The 16,040-nt window shown below is 39.7% G+C and overlaps 2 protein-coding genes across 7 annotated transcripts in view; one reads left to right on the top strand and one right to left on the bottom strand.

Annotated features, from left to right (window-relative positions):
* The window catches only part of SMCO3 (single-pass membrane protein with coiled-coil domains 3), a 10,862-nt gene extending 2,198 nt beyond the window's left edge, over window positions 1–8,664 (bottom strand). The window contains exons 1-2 of one of the 2 annotated variants that reach the window (XM_077756436.1): window positions 8,327–8,356; window positions 3,464–3,561 (exon numbers count right to left, since the gene is read on the bottom strand). The gene's annotated coding sequence lies outside the window, so the exon portion shown is untranslated. Of the gene's footprint in view, window positions 1–3,463; window positions 3,562–8,326 lie in introns of both variants that reach the window. The other variant, XM_077756434.1, reaches the window with a different exon arrangement.
* Window positions 1–16,040, top strand: part of CUNH12orf60 (chromosome unknown C12orf60 homolog) — a 19,636-nt gene extending 3,596 nt beyond the window's left edge. For 4 of the 5 annotated variants that reach the window (XM_077756429.1, XM_077756431.1, XM_077756433.1 and 1 more), the window contains exons 2-4: window positions 9,834–9,926; window positions 11,334–12,316; window positions 15,795–16,040. In XM_077756429.1, coding sequence (XP_077612555.1) covers window positions 11,358–12,092 — 735 coding nt within the window. In that variant the 5' untranslated portion in view covers window positions 9,834–9,926; window positions 11,334–11,357 and the 3' untranslated portion in view covers window positions 12,093–12,316; window positions 15,795–16,040. Of the gene's footprint in view, window positions 1–8,026; window positions 8,043–9,833; window positions 9,927–11,333; window positions 12,317–15,794 lie in introns of those variants that run through there. The other variant, XM_077756432.1, reaches the window with a different exon arrangement.

Here is a 16,040-nt window from a genome sequence, read left to right as displayed (position 1 = left end):
CTTACAGGCAATTATTTGTTCTCTAAACCTAGGGGACATCCAAAGGCAACGTAGATATAACATTAGAATCTTTACACAAAATTTTCATGATAAGAGCATATATTCAAAAATCTTTAAAACTGTTTTTTAATCTTTATTTTTGAGAAGGAGGAGAGAGACAGAGTGCAAGTAGGGGAGGAACGGACAAAGAGGGAGACACAGAATCTAAAGCAGGCTCCACGCTCTGAGCTGTCAGAGCAGAGCCCAACACGGGCCTTGAACTCACGTACTGCGAGTTCATGACCCGAGCTGAAGTCGGATGCTTAACCGACTGAGCCACCCAGGCGCCCCTCTTCAAAATTCTTTAGATTAAAATCTCCCTTGGAGAGAAAGTGGGCATGGTGCAGGGGACAGTGCAGTTGTGACTACCTCTGTAGTGTCCACTTGCAAAGCTTCTAAGTTAAATTATTTAGACTTGTCCATAATGCACTTGGGCACTATTCGGATTAGCTAGAGGGGCGCGTGGGTGGCTCCATCAGTTAAGCATCTTATTCTCCATTTCGGCTCAGGTCATGATCTTACAGTTTGTGATATTGAGCCCCTTGTAGGGCTCCACGCTGACAGCATGGGGCTTGCTTGGGATTCTCTCTCTCGCTCTCTCTGCCCCTTTCCTGCTCTCTTTCTCTCTCTCTCTCTCTCTCAAAAAAAAAAAAAAAAAGCTAGAGTTAGCCTCAGAAAGAAGATAATGCCATTTCATGAAAGTGGTAAGGAATAAGTAGCAAGAGCCCACCATCAAATGAATAAAATATGTCTGGTAGGAGCCTCCTTGTGTTTGTACTTCTGGCTCAGAGTACTATGTAGAGAAAAATGGAACAAGCATGTTCTGAGTTTATTTGGGTGAAAAAGTTTGAGCCCTGTAAGAACAATGTTACTCCATAGGCATACCTTGAATAGGCTTATGACGTGCTTGGCAGTTCTATTTTTAGTTTAAAATTCTCTTGGGAGAAAAGAGAAAATGAAATCTGTGTGGGGTCTGGCACATTCTGTCTTGAGTAAACAACATCCTGAGGAATTCAGGCCCTATCTATTCTGGGACCATGGCTCTTGGCCAAGATATGAGGAACCTCACAAGCATGGAATGAAGGAACGGAGATACTTTTTTCTCAAGAAAATTAACATGAAAACAACCTACTCTCCAAGTCATAAAGATATAATTTGGAAATGCAAAGCGGTACACTTTTTAAAAATGGATTGGGAACATAATCATTTATGCTGTTAAGTTTAGAAAAAATGCTTTGGTACCCCTGATAGCATAAACTTGATGATGGTAGGAAATTCATTTTTTAAAAAAGTCTTGATTTGAGAGAGGAAGAGTGCAAGCGGGGAGGAGCAGAGAGAAAGGAAGACAGAGAATCCCAAGCAGACTCCATGCTGTCAGCACAGAGCTGGACGCAGGGCTCGAACCCACGAACTCTGAGATCATGACCTGAGCCTAAATCGTGTTGGACGTTCCACCAATGGAGTCATCCAGGTGACCCTGTCAGAAATTCATTTTTTATATTTGATGCAGATCCAGCGCGCGCGCGCACGCACACACACACGCACACACAAACACATTACACAAGTTGCCACGAAACTGTACTTAGAAAATAACTCAAGTTCATTTAAATAAATTGCTGAGGGTTTATTAAATATTCCCAAACTCACCATAGGGTTGCAAACTGCACTTCAATAACCATGAATCTGGACTTTAATTTCTCTTTTCTAGAAATTTTCCATTAAATTTGGTTTTGGGTTTTTTTTTTTTTGGCTTCTAGTTTTCAGATATTATCATGAAGTGAAAACTCCAGTTTCTGACTTTGAATTTGGAAGATCATCAACTATATTCCTATTCAGATATTTAGGTGAGAGGAGTCTTTCTTACCCTGAAGCATAAAATATCTTGGGGCGTGGGTGGCTCAGTCCGTTAAGCATCCGATTTTGGCTCAGGTCATGATCTCATGGTTCGTGGGTTTGAGCCCCGCGTCGGGCTCTGTGCTGACAGCTCAGAGCCTGGAGCCTGTTTCAGATTCTGCATCTCCCCCTCTCTCTGCCCCTCCCCTGCTCATGCTTTCTCTCTCATTCTCTCAGAAGTAAATAAAACATTTAAAATTTTTAAAAAAAGAGAAGCATAGGATATCTCTAGCAGTTATCATACACCATTATCTGAAAGCATAGCTTCCAGAAAAGGTGGAAGGTGGAGAGATGAGCCTTCCTTCTGAGCGGGAGGGTGAATGGTTCCAAATGGTCAGTTTCTTCGCAGCCAATTCCCAGTGTTAACACAACTTGATGAATTAATCATAAAATAACAATCAGGATATTGTTTACCTAAAGAGAATATGTACCAGATCCCACACAGATATACAGGACACCATTTTCTCTTTCTTTTCTCCCAAGGGTTTAAATAAAAGTAAACAAAACTAAATAGGTGGGGTTTCCTATTTTTTTCAGGAAAAGTAATGATGGGAATTTTTCCTCCCCCAGTATTAAAACATTACAAAAACAATCAGTATTGTGCAGGTATAAGAATAAATGGACTCATGGAACAAAATAGTTCTGAAAACAGACCCTTCTTTACATTTAATATATAATAAACATAGAATCTCAAACTGAGAGTAATTGAAATTATTATTCTATAAATGTTCCTGGCATAACGGACTAGTTTGGGGGGATTAAAAATTAATTTAAGAGGGGCGCCTGGGTGGCTTAGTCGGTTAAGCGTCCGACTTGCGCTTAGGTCATGATCTCGCGGTTTGTGGGTTCGAGCCCCGCGTCGGGCTCTGTGCTGACTGCCAGCTCAGAGCCTGGAGGCTGTTTCGGTCTGTGACTCCCTCTCTCTCTGACCCTCCCCTGTTCACGCTCTCTCTCTCTCTCTCTCTCTCTTAGAAATAAATAAAAAACATTAAAAAAATTAATTTAAGAAAGTTAATGTAATATATGTAAAAAATGATAAAATACCTAGAAGAAAATGGATAATTTTCAGATGTCTATGTGGAGGAGGTCACACAAAGGAAAAAGGTGACAAAAAATTCTGACTAACAAGGATGACCATGTAGAAACAAAACTAAAAGCAAACGGGGAAAAATGCAAGAAAAATGAAGTATGAATTTCCAAAGAGTGTTGTCATCAATAAGGAAAACAGTGGTAATCTAATAGCTAAATGAGCAAACAACTTTGAACAGGACAGTAAAAGAATAGTAGCTAATTAATTGATGAAAAAACTTAAGTCTTACCTGAAAGACATCGTACTTTTTCAATTATATTTTCTTTCTTTTATATACCCAAGCCCTTACACATGCATGTTTATAGCCACCTTCCTGTTTTCTAGATATCAAGCTATAATTTTGTGCCAGTTACAAGTTTGAATAAGAGACATCATGACGTGCTCAGAATTGGTTTTCAAGTCTAATGAAAAAGGACTTTTATTTTTCTGAGTTGGGCTTACCTTTCTAGCTCCTTTTCTCTTGGGGAAGGGCGTTGAAAAGTTTCCTCCAGTACTGAATACAGTTCAAGATTATTTTCATCCCAAGAGTGAGATAAACACTAGAGAATTAGGTGGAGAAGAGGTAGGGTTTTAAGGTGCAACTAATGAATTATTTTTGGACAGGTGAAATTTGAAGAGGCTGGTGAAGGAAGCAGTTTAATAATTCAGTAACAATTTATCTGATGGACTAGTACTTTACTACGTATAAGGAAGCATGCTAGGCTTTAGAAAGCACACAAAAATGAAAACTACGTGGTCCTTACTTTTATGGCATTTCTAATCTAGTTAAGTAGTTAAGATGTTTAAAGTACATGTTGACCTGAAAGTAATGTGTCATTTGAAATCATAGGGTTGGTGCTTGACTTGTGCACATTCTAATTTAATTTCTTAATTTTATTATTTTATTTTAATCTTTTACTAATCTCTACAAATTATTTAATTTTTTTTTTTTACCTTTTTTTGTTCTAAATATAATTCATTGTCAAGTTGGCCAACATACAGTGTATACAGTGTGCTCTTGATTTGGGAGTAGATTCCCATGATTCATGGCTTACATGCAACACCCAGTGCTCATCCGCACACGTACCCTCCTCCATGCCCATCACCTATTTTCCCCCCTGCCCCCCATCAACCCTCAGTTTGTTCTCTTTATTTAAGCGTCTCTTAGTTTGCCTCCCTCTCTGTTTGAAACTATGTTTTCCCCTTCCCTCCCCCCATGGTCTTCTGTTAAGTTTCTCAAATTCCACATATGAGTGAAAACATATGGTATCTGTCTTTCTCTGCCTGACTTATTTCACTTAGCATAATACCCTCCAGTTCCATCCACGTTGCTACAAACGGCAGGATTTCATTCTTTCGCATTGCCATGTAGTATTCCCTTGTATACATAAACCACATCTTCTTTATCACATTCAAATTTTTAAAATATAATTTATTGTCCGATTGGTTTCCACACAACACTCAATGTGCATCCCAACAAGTGCTGTCCTCAATGCCCATTGCCCACTTTCCCCTCCCCCGCCTCCATCAACCCTCAGTTTGTTCTGTGCATTTGAGTCTCTTATGGTTTGCTTCCATCACATTCAAATTTAAACAACCCACTGGTTAATATGTATTAACAGTAGGGCCACATGGAAACATTCAGTCACCTAGGGAAGGTTAACAAGCTGTACACTTTCGAACTGTTACTCTTAAATAAGTGCTTGATATTTAGAGGAGAAGTTATACACCACGTGGAAAAATAGGTGGCAACGTGCGGCATTTCTACTATTGCCCGTGACAATTTAACCTCAGCCCTCAAATTGCTTGCTTCACTCAGCAAAACAAGAGCCTTGCAATTAGTTGGAGCCAATGTTCTTGAAGATCATACGTGTTACTTACGCATGCCTCACGTGATGTCTTACCAACAGTATACTGTACTTACCTAAGAAGAGTCTGGGCCATATATTTCCCCCATCTTTATTGCAATTTCAGGGATAACCTTTTATTTATTTATGTATTTATTTATTATTTTTTAGTGTTTATTTTTGAGACAGAGAGAGAGCACACAAGCAGGCTAGAGGCCGAGAGAGAGGGAGACAGGATTTGAAGTGGCTCTGCACTGACAGCACAGAGCCCGATGTGGGGCTTGAACTCACGAATCATGAAATCATGACCCAAGCCGAAGTGGGACACTCAACCGACTGAGCCACCCGGGCACCCCGGGGATGACCTTTTAAATATTGACTTCAAAATTCAATCTTTTAAAAATCATTTCAAAGTCATTTTATAAAAGATGTTTAAAGATTAGCACCTACAGGTAGCTAAGTGGTATACCTCATCCAGGTCATACTACCTGCACCTTTTGTGTGGTAAATGCGATTTTTACATGATTTGTTATCACATGATAGTCCTTCGCTGGCAGTGAAAAAAAGTTCCCCTTATGTGATTACCATCTACTGCTGAACAGCAGGGTTTGTACTGTTATTTGAGTTATTTTATTGCTCTAGTTTGTGAAATAGGTTCTCAAGATTCCTGGGGCAGCCTGATGGAGAATTGCTGGCCAGCAGGCGGAGCTCATGAGCTCTGGCATGCCTATTTTTCCAGAGCCTTTGCCGAAGCAGCTGTGATTTCTTGCCGTATTTGGACTGTGGGTGCATAAAATTTTATTTGATGACAGAGTTCTGTTGCTAAAAGGAAGTTAGTAAATCACAGGTGTTTTTGTCTTGGGAAACTGGAATGTAAACAAAGATTAGTTTCAATGGATTCTTACTGAAATTGACCTTGTCAACTTTGTTGAAATGAGAAGTCAACAGTCGAAACTGAAGAGCATATAAATGGTAGAAATATACTGATGGTTGTGTCTAAAAGTTAAGGTTTATTTAGTGATGCCATACAATGCTTTAGGTTTTGTCAGGGAAGGAACCACCTCACAAAGTGAAAATGTGTTGATTATCACATGTTCGAATAAAAAATTTTCAGGATACTTTTGTGAAATAACAGTAGTTAAATGTCAAGTGTCACAAAAATTTAAAGAGGAAAATTATATTGCAGTGATTAGAGGAAGCTTCATGGAGAAATACATGTGATGTGTGTTTTGAAAGATGCTAGAATTATAACATGAAGAAATTAAAAGTAAAAGATTGGATAAAGAAGTATTTCAAAATATAAAGTCAATAGCACTGATATATGAACGCTTTAAAATAGTGGAAGAAAAACATCCATAAACCTATCATCTTAATTTTTTTTTTTTGGTTATTCCTTTCTAAAGTTTGTTTAAAGCTGCAAGTAGTTTTACAAAGTTGCAGTAACAGTGTAAGTAAAAATTTAATCTTATATTAATTTACTTAAACACTTTACTTCTAGTTTTATAATAATTATATAAAATATTCCATATCTATCATAATTTAACAAATATCCAATTATTTCCCTATCATAATATTCTAATGGACATTTTAATGCATAGGTTTTTGTTTTTTTTTTCCCTATTCAATTATCTGGATTAGTTCCTCAGGATAAATTTCCAGAAGAAGTCTGTAATCCATGGGGAATAAAGTTTTTATTGCTTTTGATAAGTATTGCCAATTGCATTACAAAAACTTTTATACTACCATCAAAAAATAAATTTTTACAACAGGACTCTGTGTATGTTTCAAAGTCAAAGATGGTTCTGTTAAATATTGTTAATTTGGGGAGCACACAATTAAATTTCAAAAAGTTTTTGCTTTTGTAGAAATACATAGTGAATATGTTATTGATAAAATGATATGCTTGACCTCTGAGATTTGCTTCCAGATAATCTGGAAGGGAGAGTGGAGTAGGGTTACAGAAGATATAAAATCAACCTTGTTTTGATTATTTTTGAAGCTGAGTGATGAGTAAATCGGATTTTTTTTTTACTATCTCCTCTTCTGTGTATGTTTGAACTTTCCCATAATAACAAATTAAAGAAAGAAAGAAAAAGATCACTTCTCAGCCTCTAGTGTTTAGTCATTAGTGCTCTTGAGGTTTTACAGCTCTCCAGTTGTTACTTTTCTTCATTATCTATATTGGGTCACACAAGGTTCACCTCTTTGGGAACGTGGGAAGAGAGTATGGGTGACGCCAGAAGCTTTTCAGGAGAAAATAACAGCTACTAACTAGTTCTGACCTTCCTTCTATAAATCAAAACTTTGGCCTTTAATTAAAAAAACAAAATCAGGAGTGCCTGGGTGGTTCTGTCGGTTAAGCGCTGTCCAATTTTGGCTCGGGTCATGATCTTGCAGTTCGTGAGTTTGAGCCCCTCATCAGGCACTATGCTGACAGCTCAGAGCCTAGAGCCTGCTTCAGATTCTGTCTCTCTCTCTTTCTCTCTGCCTCTCCGTAGCTCATGCTCTGTCTCTCTCTCAAAAATAAATAAACATTAAAAAAAATTAAAAAAAAAACAGAAATAAGAAGCTGATCATGGTGTGATGACACTCTTTTGGATGTGAGTTCTTCCAAAAAAATATTTCTTTTTTTTTTTCAAGTATCAATTGTACGGTGTCTGAGTATTATCTCTTTTTTTTTTCTTTTATAGTTTATTGTCAAGTTGGTTTCCATATAACACCCAGTGCTCATCCCAACAAGTGCCCTCCTCCATGCCCATCACCCATTTTCCCCTCTCCCCCACCCCCATCAGCCCTCAGTTTGTTCTCAGTATTTAAGAGTCTCTTATGGTTTGCCTCCTCCCTCTCCTTAACTATTTCTACCCCCCCCCAAAAAAAAATTTCTGACTAGGGAGCAGAATATCAAGGATGTATCAAATACTCAAGTGAGAATCCTCTACCTGTATGCTTTAAGGAATTTAAAAAAATTAGTAGGCAATGTTTCTTGCCCTCAAGAAGGTAACAGTCAATTTGGAGACACACAGCAAATGCCAATGATATTTGAATGTGATATAACTTATGAAGGAACAGAAGCAATAGAAATTAATTAGTAGGAGATTGTACATTTCTTCTTTCACAGATACTGAGTGCTTATATTGATGTTAAAGACATAAAAGGAAATGTTACAGTCCAAGAAGCAGTGCACATTCACATAGGTATCATTTCTTCTTTAATCCTTTCTAATAGTGATGTCTTTACTGCATTATCTCCCCCTCTGGTTTAATCAGTCATATGAGCTGTTCTCATTATTTTTTTAATCTGGTGTCTTCAGAGAAATAAATAATCACAAGGAAGCTGCCATCAGATCCTCTTAAAACAAAGTTGTTTTGTGACTATATTTACGGCTAAGATTCAAGACTGACATGTTATTTCAGGCACGCTTTAATCTGGAGAAACAGAATATCAGATCAATACTAGTAGAAATATGCATATTGCTTACCTTACTGTGTGTCTGAGTTTAGTAGCCCCAGCAGTTGTTTAGGAGTATTGCTGAAGGGCTTTTTCATCTGGTTTCATCTGGATGTTTCCATGGAATGTGATGACTTATAGCTTTGCTGGTCTCTGCTGGGTCCCTCTGCCTGTCTGGTTTATTGACTATTTCTGCATTCTTAGTCCTCCGAATTCTATTTCCTATATTAATATAAAATTAGTGTATGTTAAGTAGTATAATTAGAAAGACCAATAAAGCAGTGAAACATTTAATTTTCTGTTCTTGAATGGACTTCGTTGTTGAAGTGCTGTACAGCTGAGCTAATTCCATTCAGCAGAGAAGTTGGCTCTTTGATTGCAGCTCTCAGATTCTGGGATCCTGTCTTGTGTGCTGTTCCAGACATTAAGTTTCCTTTAGCTTCTGTTGCATTTATACCTCCATCTGTTGCTGGTGGCTTTGGGTTCTCAAGAGGTGTAAATCCAGATACCTGCAGCCAAATGTGATTTGTGTGTGTGCTCTTCTTCCCTGGGTAGAAGTTCTGCTCTTTCGCACTGTCTCCCGTTGTGTTGGTGAATGTCTTGACAATAGAAAAGCCTGAAAGACCAACTTGACTCCTTTTGTTAAAGCTTAAATCATGGGGTGCCTGGGTGGCTCCGTCTGTTAAGCACCTGACTCTTTAAAAAAATGTATTACTGTTTATTTATATTTAAGAGAGAGAGAGAGCACGTGAGCAGGGGAGGGGCAAAGAGAGACAGAGACAGACTCTGAAGCAGGCTCTAGGCTCTCAGCTGTCAGCACAAAGCCTGATGCAGGCGCCAACTCACAAGCCGCGGTGAAATCACGATCTGAGCTGAAATTGGACGCCTAACCAATTGACATGGTCATGATCTCACTGCGAGGAGAGCTTGAGCTCTGCATAGGGCTCTTAGCTAACCTCAGAGTCTGCTTAAGATTCTCTCTCTCCCTCTCCCTGTGCCCCTCCCCCACGTGTGTGTGCGCGCGCGCACGTGCCTGTCTTCTCTCATTAAAAAATAAATAAAAGCTTAGAGTCTTTTATGCTTCTTCCTCTAGATTCTGCCCTAATACCCACTGGTTCCTCTACAGCAGTCAGGGACACCTCAGAAGCAGGAAAATCACTCAATCCCCATACAACTTAATGGAAAAATTACAGGCTTAGAGTTGGACAGTCCTGATTTCGTGTACCTAAAGTATCACTTACTAGCTGTGTAGCCCTGGGAAAGCCACTGAATCTAATTTTTTTCATTAGTGTGATTTGAATATTAGTTTGTAATTTATGGATTGTCGTATATATTAAGTGAGAAAATGCATGTATAATATGGCAAAAACTCACTAAATGGTAGCTATTCTTCTTATATTAACAACACTAATTTCTGTTATTATTGAGTGGGTAGAGAATATAGAATCAAGTCCAACTAGAGGATGTGTAAAATGTAGAGGTGCTACTTTATAGTTTTAAAAAAGGATTAAGTGAGCTGTAATTTTACTTTTGTTCCAGAGGGTCATTTTGCACTTGACATACCCTAGGACTTACCATGTACAGGCATATGGGAAAAAAAGAGAAGAAAGCTGTGTAGACCGTGTATCGGAAGTAAGTATGGATGGATAAGTACAATTTCAATAGGTGTGGAGGGGGAAGGTGTGGGAGGAGATAATGCGGGTGGAGGGAGCTAACAAAATATTGTAGAGCATTTTTAGAGCATTTTCAGAGCATTATATAGAGCATAATCCACTAGGCTGGTGGCACAGGATCTATACGAGAGCAGTGGAGGGAAGGCAAGTAGTGGAAAATTGAAAACAGTTTGTAGATGACCTTAAATGCTATGCCAGGAAACTGTATTTTATTCTCTAGGCAATACTGAATTATTGAAGATTTTTTATTATGAGATAACATAAGGATGTTTGGATTTTAAGAAGGTTACTTTGTATAAGGTACATTAGTGGGTATCGCCAAAAACGCGACTCCAATGCCTACAGTAAATGTACAAAACGTATGTAGCTGAAATACTGTGTAAGACAGTAGGGTGTAGGCGGTAGATGTCTAGTTTCAGAAGGACAGCCATAGCTCGAGACAATTTTTCTAACTCATAACCTGGGCTTAGTGCTGCCAGTTAACCTCATGTTTTTCAATCAATAGAAATCCTGATTTCTCTCTTTCAGTTTCTAAATTTAGCAGTCGATACGTGTTTTGAAAATACGTTATGGTGGATCAAAGAAACCACACCTGCTGGTTGGAGTTTGCCTGTGGATGGCTAGTTTGTGACTCCCGGGCCAGTGTTCACAATCCTGTCTTTTTATAGGACAGGATTTTAATCCTGCTCTGGAATTCTACTTGTGAACGTTGGTTAGAGACACCAACACTCCTCTCTGTAGCAGAAGAGGAGGAATTGTAATGAAGCTACAGAAACATTCTGAGGCAAGACAGACTCTGATGGAGTTTGCATCAGATGGCCTTGATCTTCTTTGGAGTGAGGCACTCTGCCTCCTTGGTCTGCTGTTCTCCACCTCTCAGAGCTGTCGGATAGTTACTTTATGTATTCTGTCCAGGAGTTTTAGCTGTGCTCAATAAGAAAGATTGGGTGGAGTGTGCTTGCTCTATCTTAAATGGGACCAGAGGCCCTCTATGTAATTTGTAAGCTGTATACCATCTTCTCCACTCGATTCAATAGTTATTGAGTGTAATATCTGAGGATAATGTTACTCCATATACCAGCACATCCAGTTGTGGATCCAGCACCTTCTATCCAATGTGCGATTTAAGTTCATTAAAACACCCCTACCTTATAAATTTATATATAAAATAAATACATATATATTTTAAATTATCTTTGCTGTTATTTTTATTAAAACACAGGATCATTTCTGCTTTATAGCTTGGGTAGCTTTTCTACCGTTGACAGGAGTTACCTTCACATTTATATTATGCTTTCAGTCTCTCCATGGTTGACAAATATGATATTAGTTTTGATTCAGATTACTGCTTTGTTTTGTTTTGCAGTGCTGAAACATTTTTGTTGGAGAAATGTCTTCGGAATCAGAAAAGGATAGAGAGAGGCTGGTTCAAGCTGCCCAAATGTTGTTCTTTCATATGCGAGATCTTGCCTCCTTCACTAACATACTTGCTGAATTGTTTAACTGCAGTATGAATACTCAGATCAACCACATGACTGTGAAAGAGGATGGTGATATTAAGGGTGTCTTTGAACAAATGTTCAAAATTTTTAAGGAGATGCAATCTGTACTGGAGGCAAAGTATGACCAAATGCAAAAGGAACCTTTGTGTGCCCAGATTGCAACAGCTGTTTGTTCCATGGTTGAGAAGAGCACCAATGTAAAGGAGTTGCATCAGTCAGCTAAAGAAGTGTTCAAAAATGTCCACACACCGATCCTTATCTCTGTGCTGAATAGTAGTAACATCCTGGGTGGTTTAGAATCTTCTGCCTTGCTCTTGACAAAATATCCCATCATAAATCTTCGGGTAAGTGACCTCTATAGAAAAGACACCAAAGAGCAATCAGGTGCCATCACATCTGAGAAAAGCACAAGTCCAGGGCCACCCCAAATCAGTACAGTCGACACCTTGAAGAAGTTGCAGGATGTGCTAAAAACTGAGCCAGCCAAGAATACCATCAAGTCTGCTGCAGATCAGCTGGAGCAAGTTGTCAAAACGTTGCTACCAATCTTAGAGGTCCTCCAAAAAGTCGTAAGCACCATGAAAACCAAGACGTCTGCGCCTAAGAAGGCCAATGGCCAGTAGGCGTGCTCATTTCAGTCAGCGAATCAGTTCGAATCCTGTGAAATTTTTGAGTATGTTCCAAGACCTTCGGTGCCAGAAATGTGTTACGTTCGGACATAAGTGCAAAGAGTAGTCGCCCAGCAGACCATTTACCTGAAATTTTGCTTTAGTCAAATAAAAATAATCAGAGAAGGCCTGCTTGAAGTGGCAGTTACTAAAAAGAACATTTTGTTCAGAAAATCAAGGTAATGTATTCTGTTTGAGGATGTTTCTAAATGTTACATGTCATCTTAAAACATAGTTAAAATAACTACAAACTAATTTATACCCTTAGTAATTCTATTTCTAGATTCTGCAGTGTGAAATCCGGGTAAATGTCAACATTACCATTAGATAATCTGGCAGAAACTACTGTTCAGGCATGAGACACATATAAAATCAACTTCTGCATTTCTGTCTGTTTTATATCAATCTGAAACATCAGTGCCTTAACTCGTCTTAGCCATCACTAAATACTTTTGGTATGATTTACCTAGAAGTGAATTATTTATTTATTTTTAATGTTTATTTTTTACTTTTGAGGAAGATAGAGAGAGAGCATGAGCGGGGCAGGGACAGAAAGAAAGGAAGACACAGAATCCAAAGCAGGCTTCAGGCTCTGAGCTGTCAGCACAGACCCCGATGCAGGGTTTGAACCCATGAAACTATGAGATCATGACCTCAGCCGAAGATCATGGCCTGATTATGATTCCTAACCTACTGACCCACGCAGGCGTCCCCAGAATTAAATAAGAACAATGAAGGATGAGTAGTAGTTTTCTTGCTTACTTGTATAAGACCAGAGCAAATGATTTATTCTTGTCTTGTTTCCTACTGAGGTTTTGTGATTAGGAACTACTTGAGGTTGAAAAATAGAGGTGCTGTAACCTTTCACAGAGACTTAAACACTTGTAGAAGTAGGATTTCTGAGATGTGCTTGTATGAGGAAAGAAAGTTTAGACAAGTCCCTTTGCCTACCAGAAAGTCTTTGGCGTTCATTCAATGAGAATGAGTGTATGCCTTCAACATTGCCCTATTCTTTTTTTTTTTTTTAAGTTTTTACTATTGAGAGACAGAGAAACAGAGCATGAGCATGGGAGAGGCAGAGAGAGGGGGAGACACAGAATCTGAAGGAGGCTCCTGGCTCTGAGCTGTTAGCACAGAGCCCGATGTGGGCCTCGAACTCACAGACTGCAAGATCATGACCTGAGCTGAAGTTGGAGGCTTAACCAACTGAACCACCCAGGCTCTCCAGTAACTTTAGTTCTTTACTGGAATTTTTCTTCTGAGAATACCTAAGTTTTTCCTCATGTAAACATTTTCTCATGTAAAGCTTTAAGTCCCATCTTCTTTAAAGAGAAAACATATTTCCCTACACTTAAAAATAAGTCTGCAGCGTAAGAAACTAAACTGGAAAGAAATGGTGAGCGTTTGATGGAGAGGGGGAAGATGGCACTCTAGGTACGTTTTAGTGTGTGACGCAATCACTTCCACCAAGGTTCCCAGGTCACCTCCTCGGTCGTGGCTACTTTGAAGTTGCACTTCTGATCGCCCGAGTCAGGAACTCAGCTCCAAAGCCAAGGCTGTCACTGGAATCACCACGATAATTTTAAATTAGGAATCTCTTCCTTGTTCCCTAATGTCCTTGCACCTTCAGAATGTCCTGTGGCAAGGGCCACGGGGATTTCGACCATTTCCAGGGTTTAGAGGGCTTGAAAAAAGGAGGCGTTTCAATACACTGGAGTCTGCATTTTCTCTCAGCTCTAAAGCTGAAACCTTGTTTGTTTGCGATAGGCATCTGTTAATAGCTGTCTTGTTTTGAGGACGTTCTTGAGCTGATCCATTTGCTACCCTGTGTTCAGAAATACACACATATATATATGGGAGGAGGGAGGCATGGCTCTCACTTTGTTACTTTTTCTGAAACTGCGTGTATTCTGGTTTTCACCTGCTTTCTCTTGGGCTTAAGGCTATATTCCAGGATATTACAACGGGCGGGGGAGGGGGTCCCACCAGGAAGAGTGGTTTTCAGAAGCTGGTGGCCCCTGTGAGGCTGGCCATCACCGGCAGTGCCTCTCACAGACATTTCCCCACCACCCAGGACCACTAATCTACCCACTCTGATGACTTCTTCTCAGCGGCCGCTTCCCGGCCTGTGGGGATATTGGGGGAGGGGGGCAAAGCCTCACTCTTCTCAAACCTACTACTCTTGTTTAATGTTTCTCTCAAATTCTTTGTTTTGGGTTCCTCTCATTTTCTACCAATACCTCCAAGTTTTGAAAAGCAACATGGGGAAGACTCACTAGTTTCTACCTCGTATCTAGTTTCAGTCTTCCTCAGAGGCCATGAGCACAGTGTGACCTAACTGAATGAAGCCCAAGTGGGGAAGAAAAAGTGAACTGCCATCAAGCAAAACAAAATAAAACACATAGACATTTTAAATTATTTTTTGTTAATATTTATTTCAAAAAGAATCAGAGACAGAGACAGAGACAGAGACAGAGAGACAGAGTGTGAGCCAGGTGGGGCAGAGAGACAGGGAGACACAGAATCTGAAGCAGGCTCCAGGCTCTGATCTGTCAGCAGAGCCTGATGTGGGGCTCAAACACACAAACTGTGAGACCACGACCTGAGCTGAAGTGAGACGCTTAACCAACTGAGCCACCCAGGTGGCATATTAAAACACTAAATTATAAAGATAAAAATAAAATCATAAATGAGGCCAGAGTATTTTTTATGTACACAAAAGGAGAGAAGCATGTTTTATTTTAATAAAAATTACTATAGGAGTTAAATACTATGCAACTTTATAACACGCGCTCTTTTAACAGTCCACGTGAATTTGTGCACAATCGAGCGTCCATGTTATCGTCAAAGATATCCCAGAATGAAAAAGGAGCAGAAATTACAGTGGCATTTTTGAAAGTAGTCTCCTAAAATTTCATGAACTTAGACTTCGAATTGATTTAAATCAACGGTCCACTGCACAGTTTTCTTGCACAAAAACTGTGGACCATAGGGAAAGATGGAGGGAGGGCAAACGAGGGGCATTCATCCTTACCCCACAAATCTACATAATTCAAGGGAATAACTTCTGTCTCTAGAGATTTGTTCTATAAAACAGCAGCAGGAGGCTATTCCCTTATGGCTCATAATCCCATAAGTCACAAACCTGGAGGGCTTCTTAAACAGGCTCCCGGTTTCTGATTCCGTGGATTGGGATCAGGCCTTAGAGCTCATTTCCAACAAATCCGTAAGGGGCGCTTAGTGTATTTCCGGACCCTTACATACACTGCTCATTCCTATGTCCTCCGTCTCTTTTCTACTCAGGTCTCTCCACCCATCTGAACCCCTCTCTCAAGCCTCACCTCTGATAGAAAGCTGTATCCAACCATAGGCCAGAGGGACTCACTTTTCTCTAAACACCAAGCACTTATGTGTATGCGTGATGACACTAAGCACTCGACACATACCTACACTACTATCTTCTTCCTCTAACCCCTTGCTCCAATCCCCGTGTCCCAAGGCCTCGCTCAAATGCTGCCTCCTCCCTGCAGCCTTCCTGGCTTCTCCTCTTGACTTAGAAGGAGTTTCTCTTTTGAACTGTCATGAGCAGAAGGTTTGATTTCTCCCTTTCTTTTGGTATTTCCTCTGACTTGTGTTCTTTTCTCAATTTCTCCCTAGGGACTGTGAACTCATGGAGGATCTGGCCTACGATATTCAACTTTTAATCCCCAAAAGGCTTTGTACATAGTATGGCAATAAGTGCAGTTATGTGGCACAGAAAAAAAAATATGCAAGATGTTGGAAGGCTTTTCTACTGCTTCGCTAAGGCTCACAGCAAAGCTTGTTCCCAGTTAGGCCTGCGGAACTCTACTCAGTAGCCACTAACATGCCAAGGTCCCTGGGCAATAAATCAGGAGAATTGTG

The sequence above is a fragment of the Crocuta crocuta genome, unplaced genomic scaffold (assembly GCF_008692635.1).
Source record: "Crocuta crocuta isolate KB4526 unplaced genomic scaffold, BGI_CrCroc_1.0 scaffold262, whole genome shotgun sequence".
In the NCBI taxonomy this organism is placed as follows: domain Eukaryota; kingdom Metazoa; phylum Chordata; class Mammalia; order Carnivora; family Hyaenidae; genus Crocuta; species Crocuta crocuta.
Note: the sequence above shows the minus strand (reverse complement) of the source record. Positions and strands in the feature narration are given on the sequence as shown.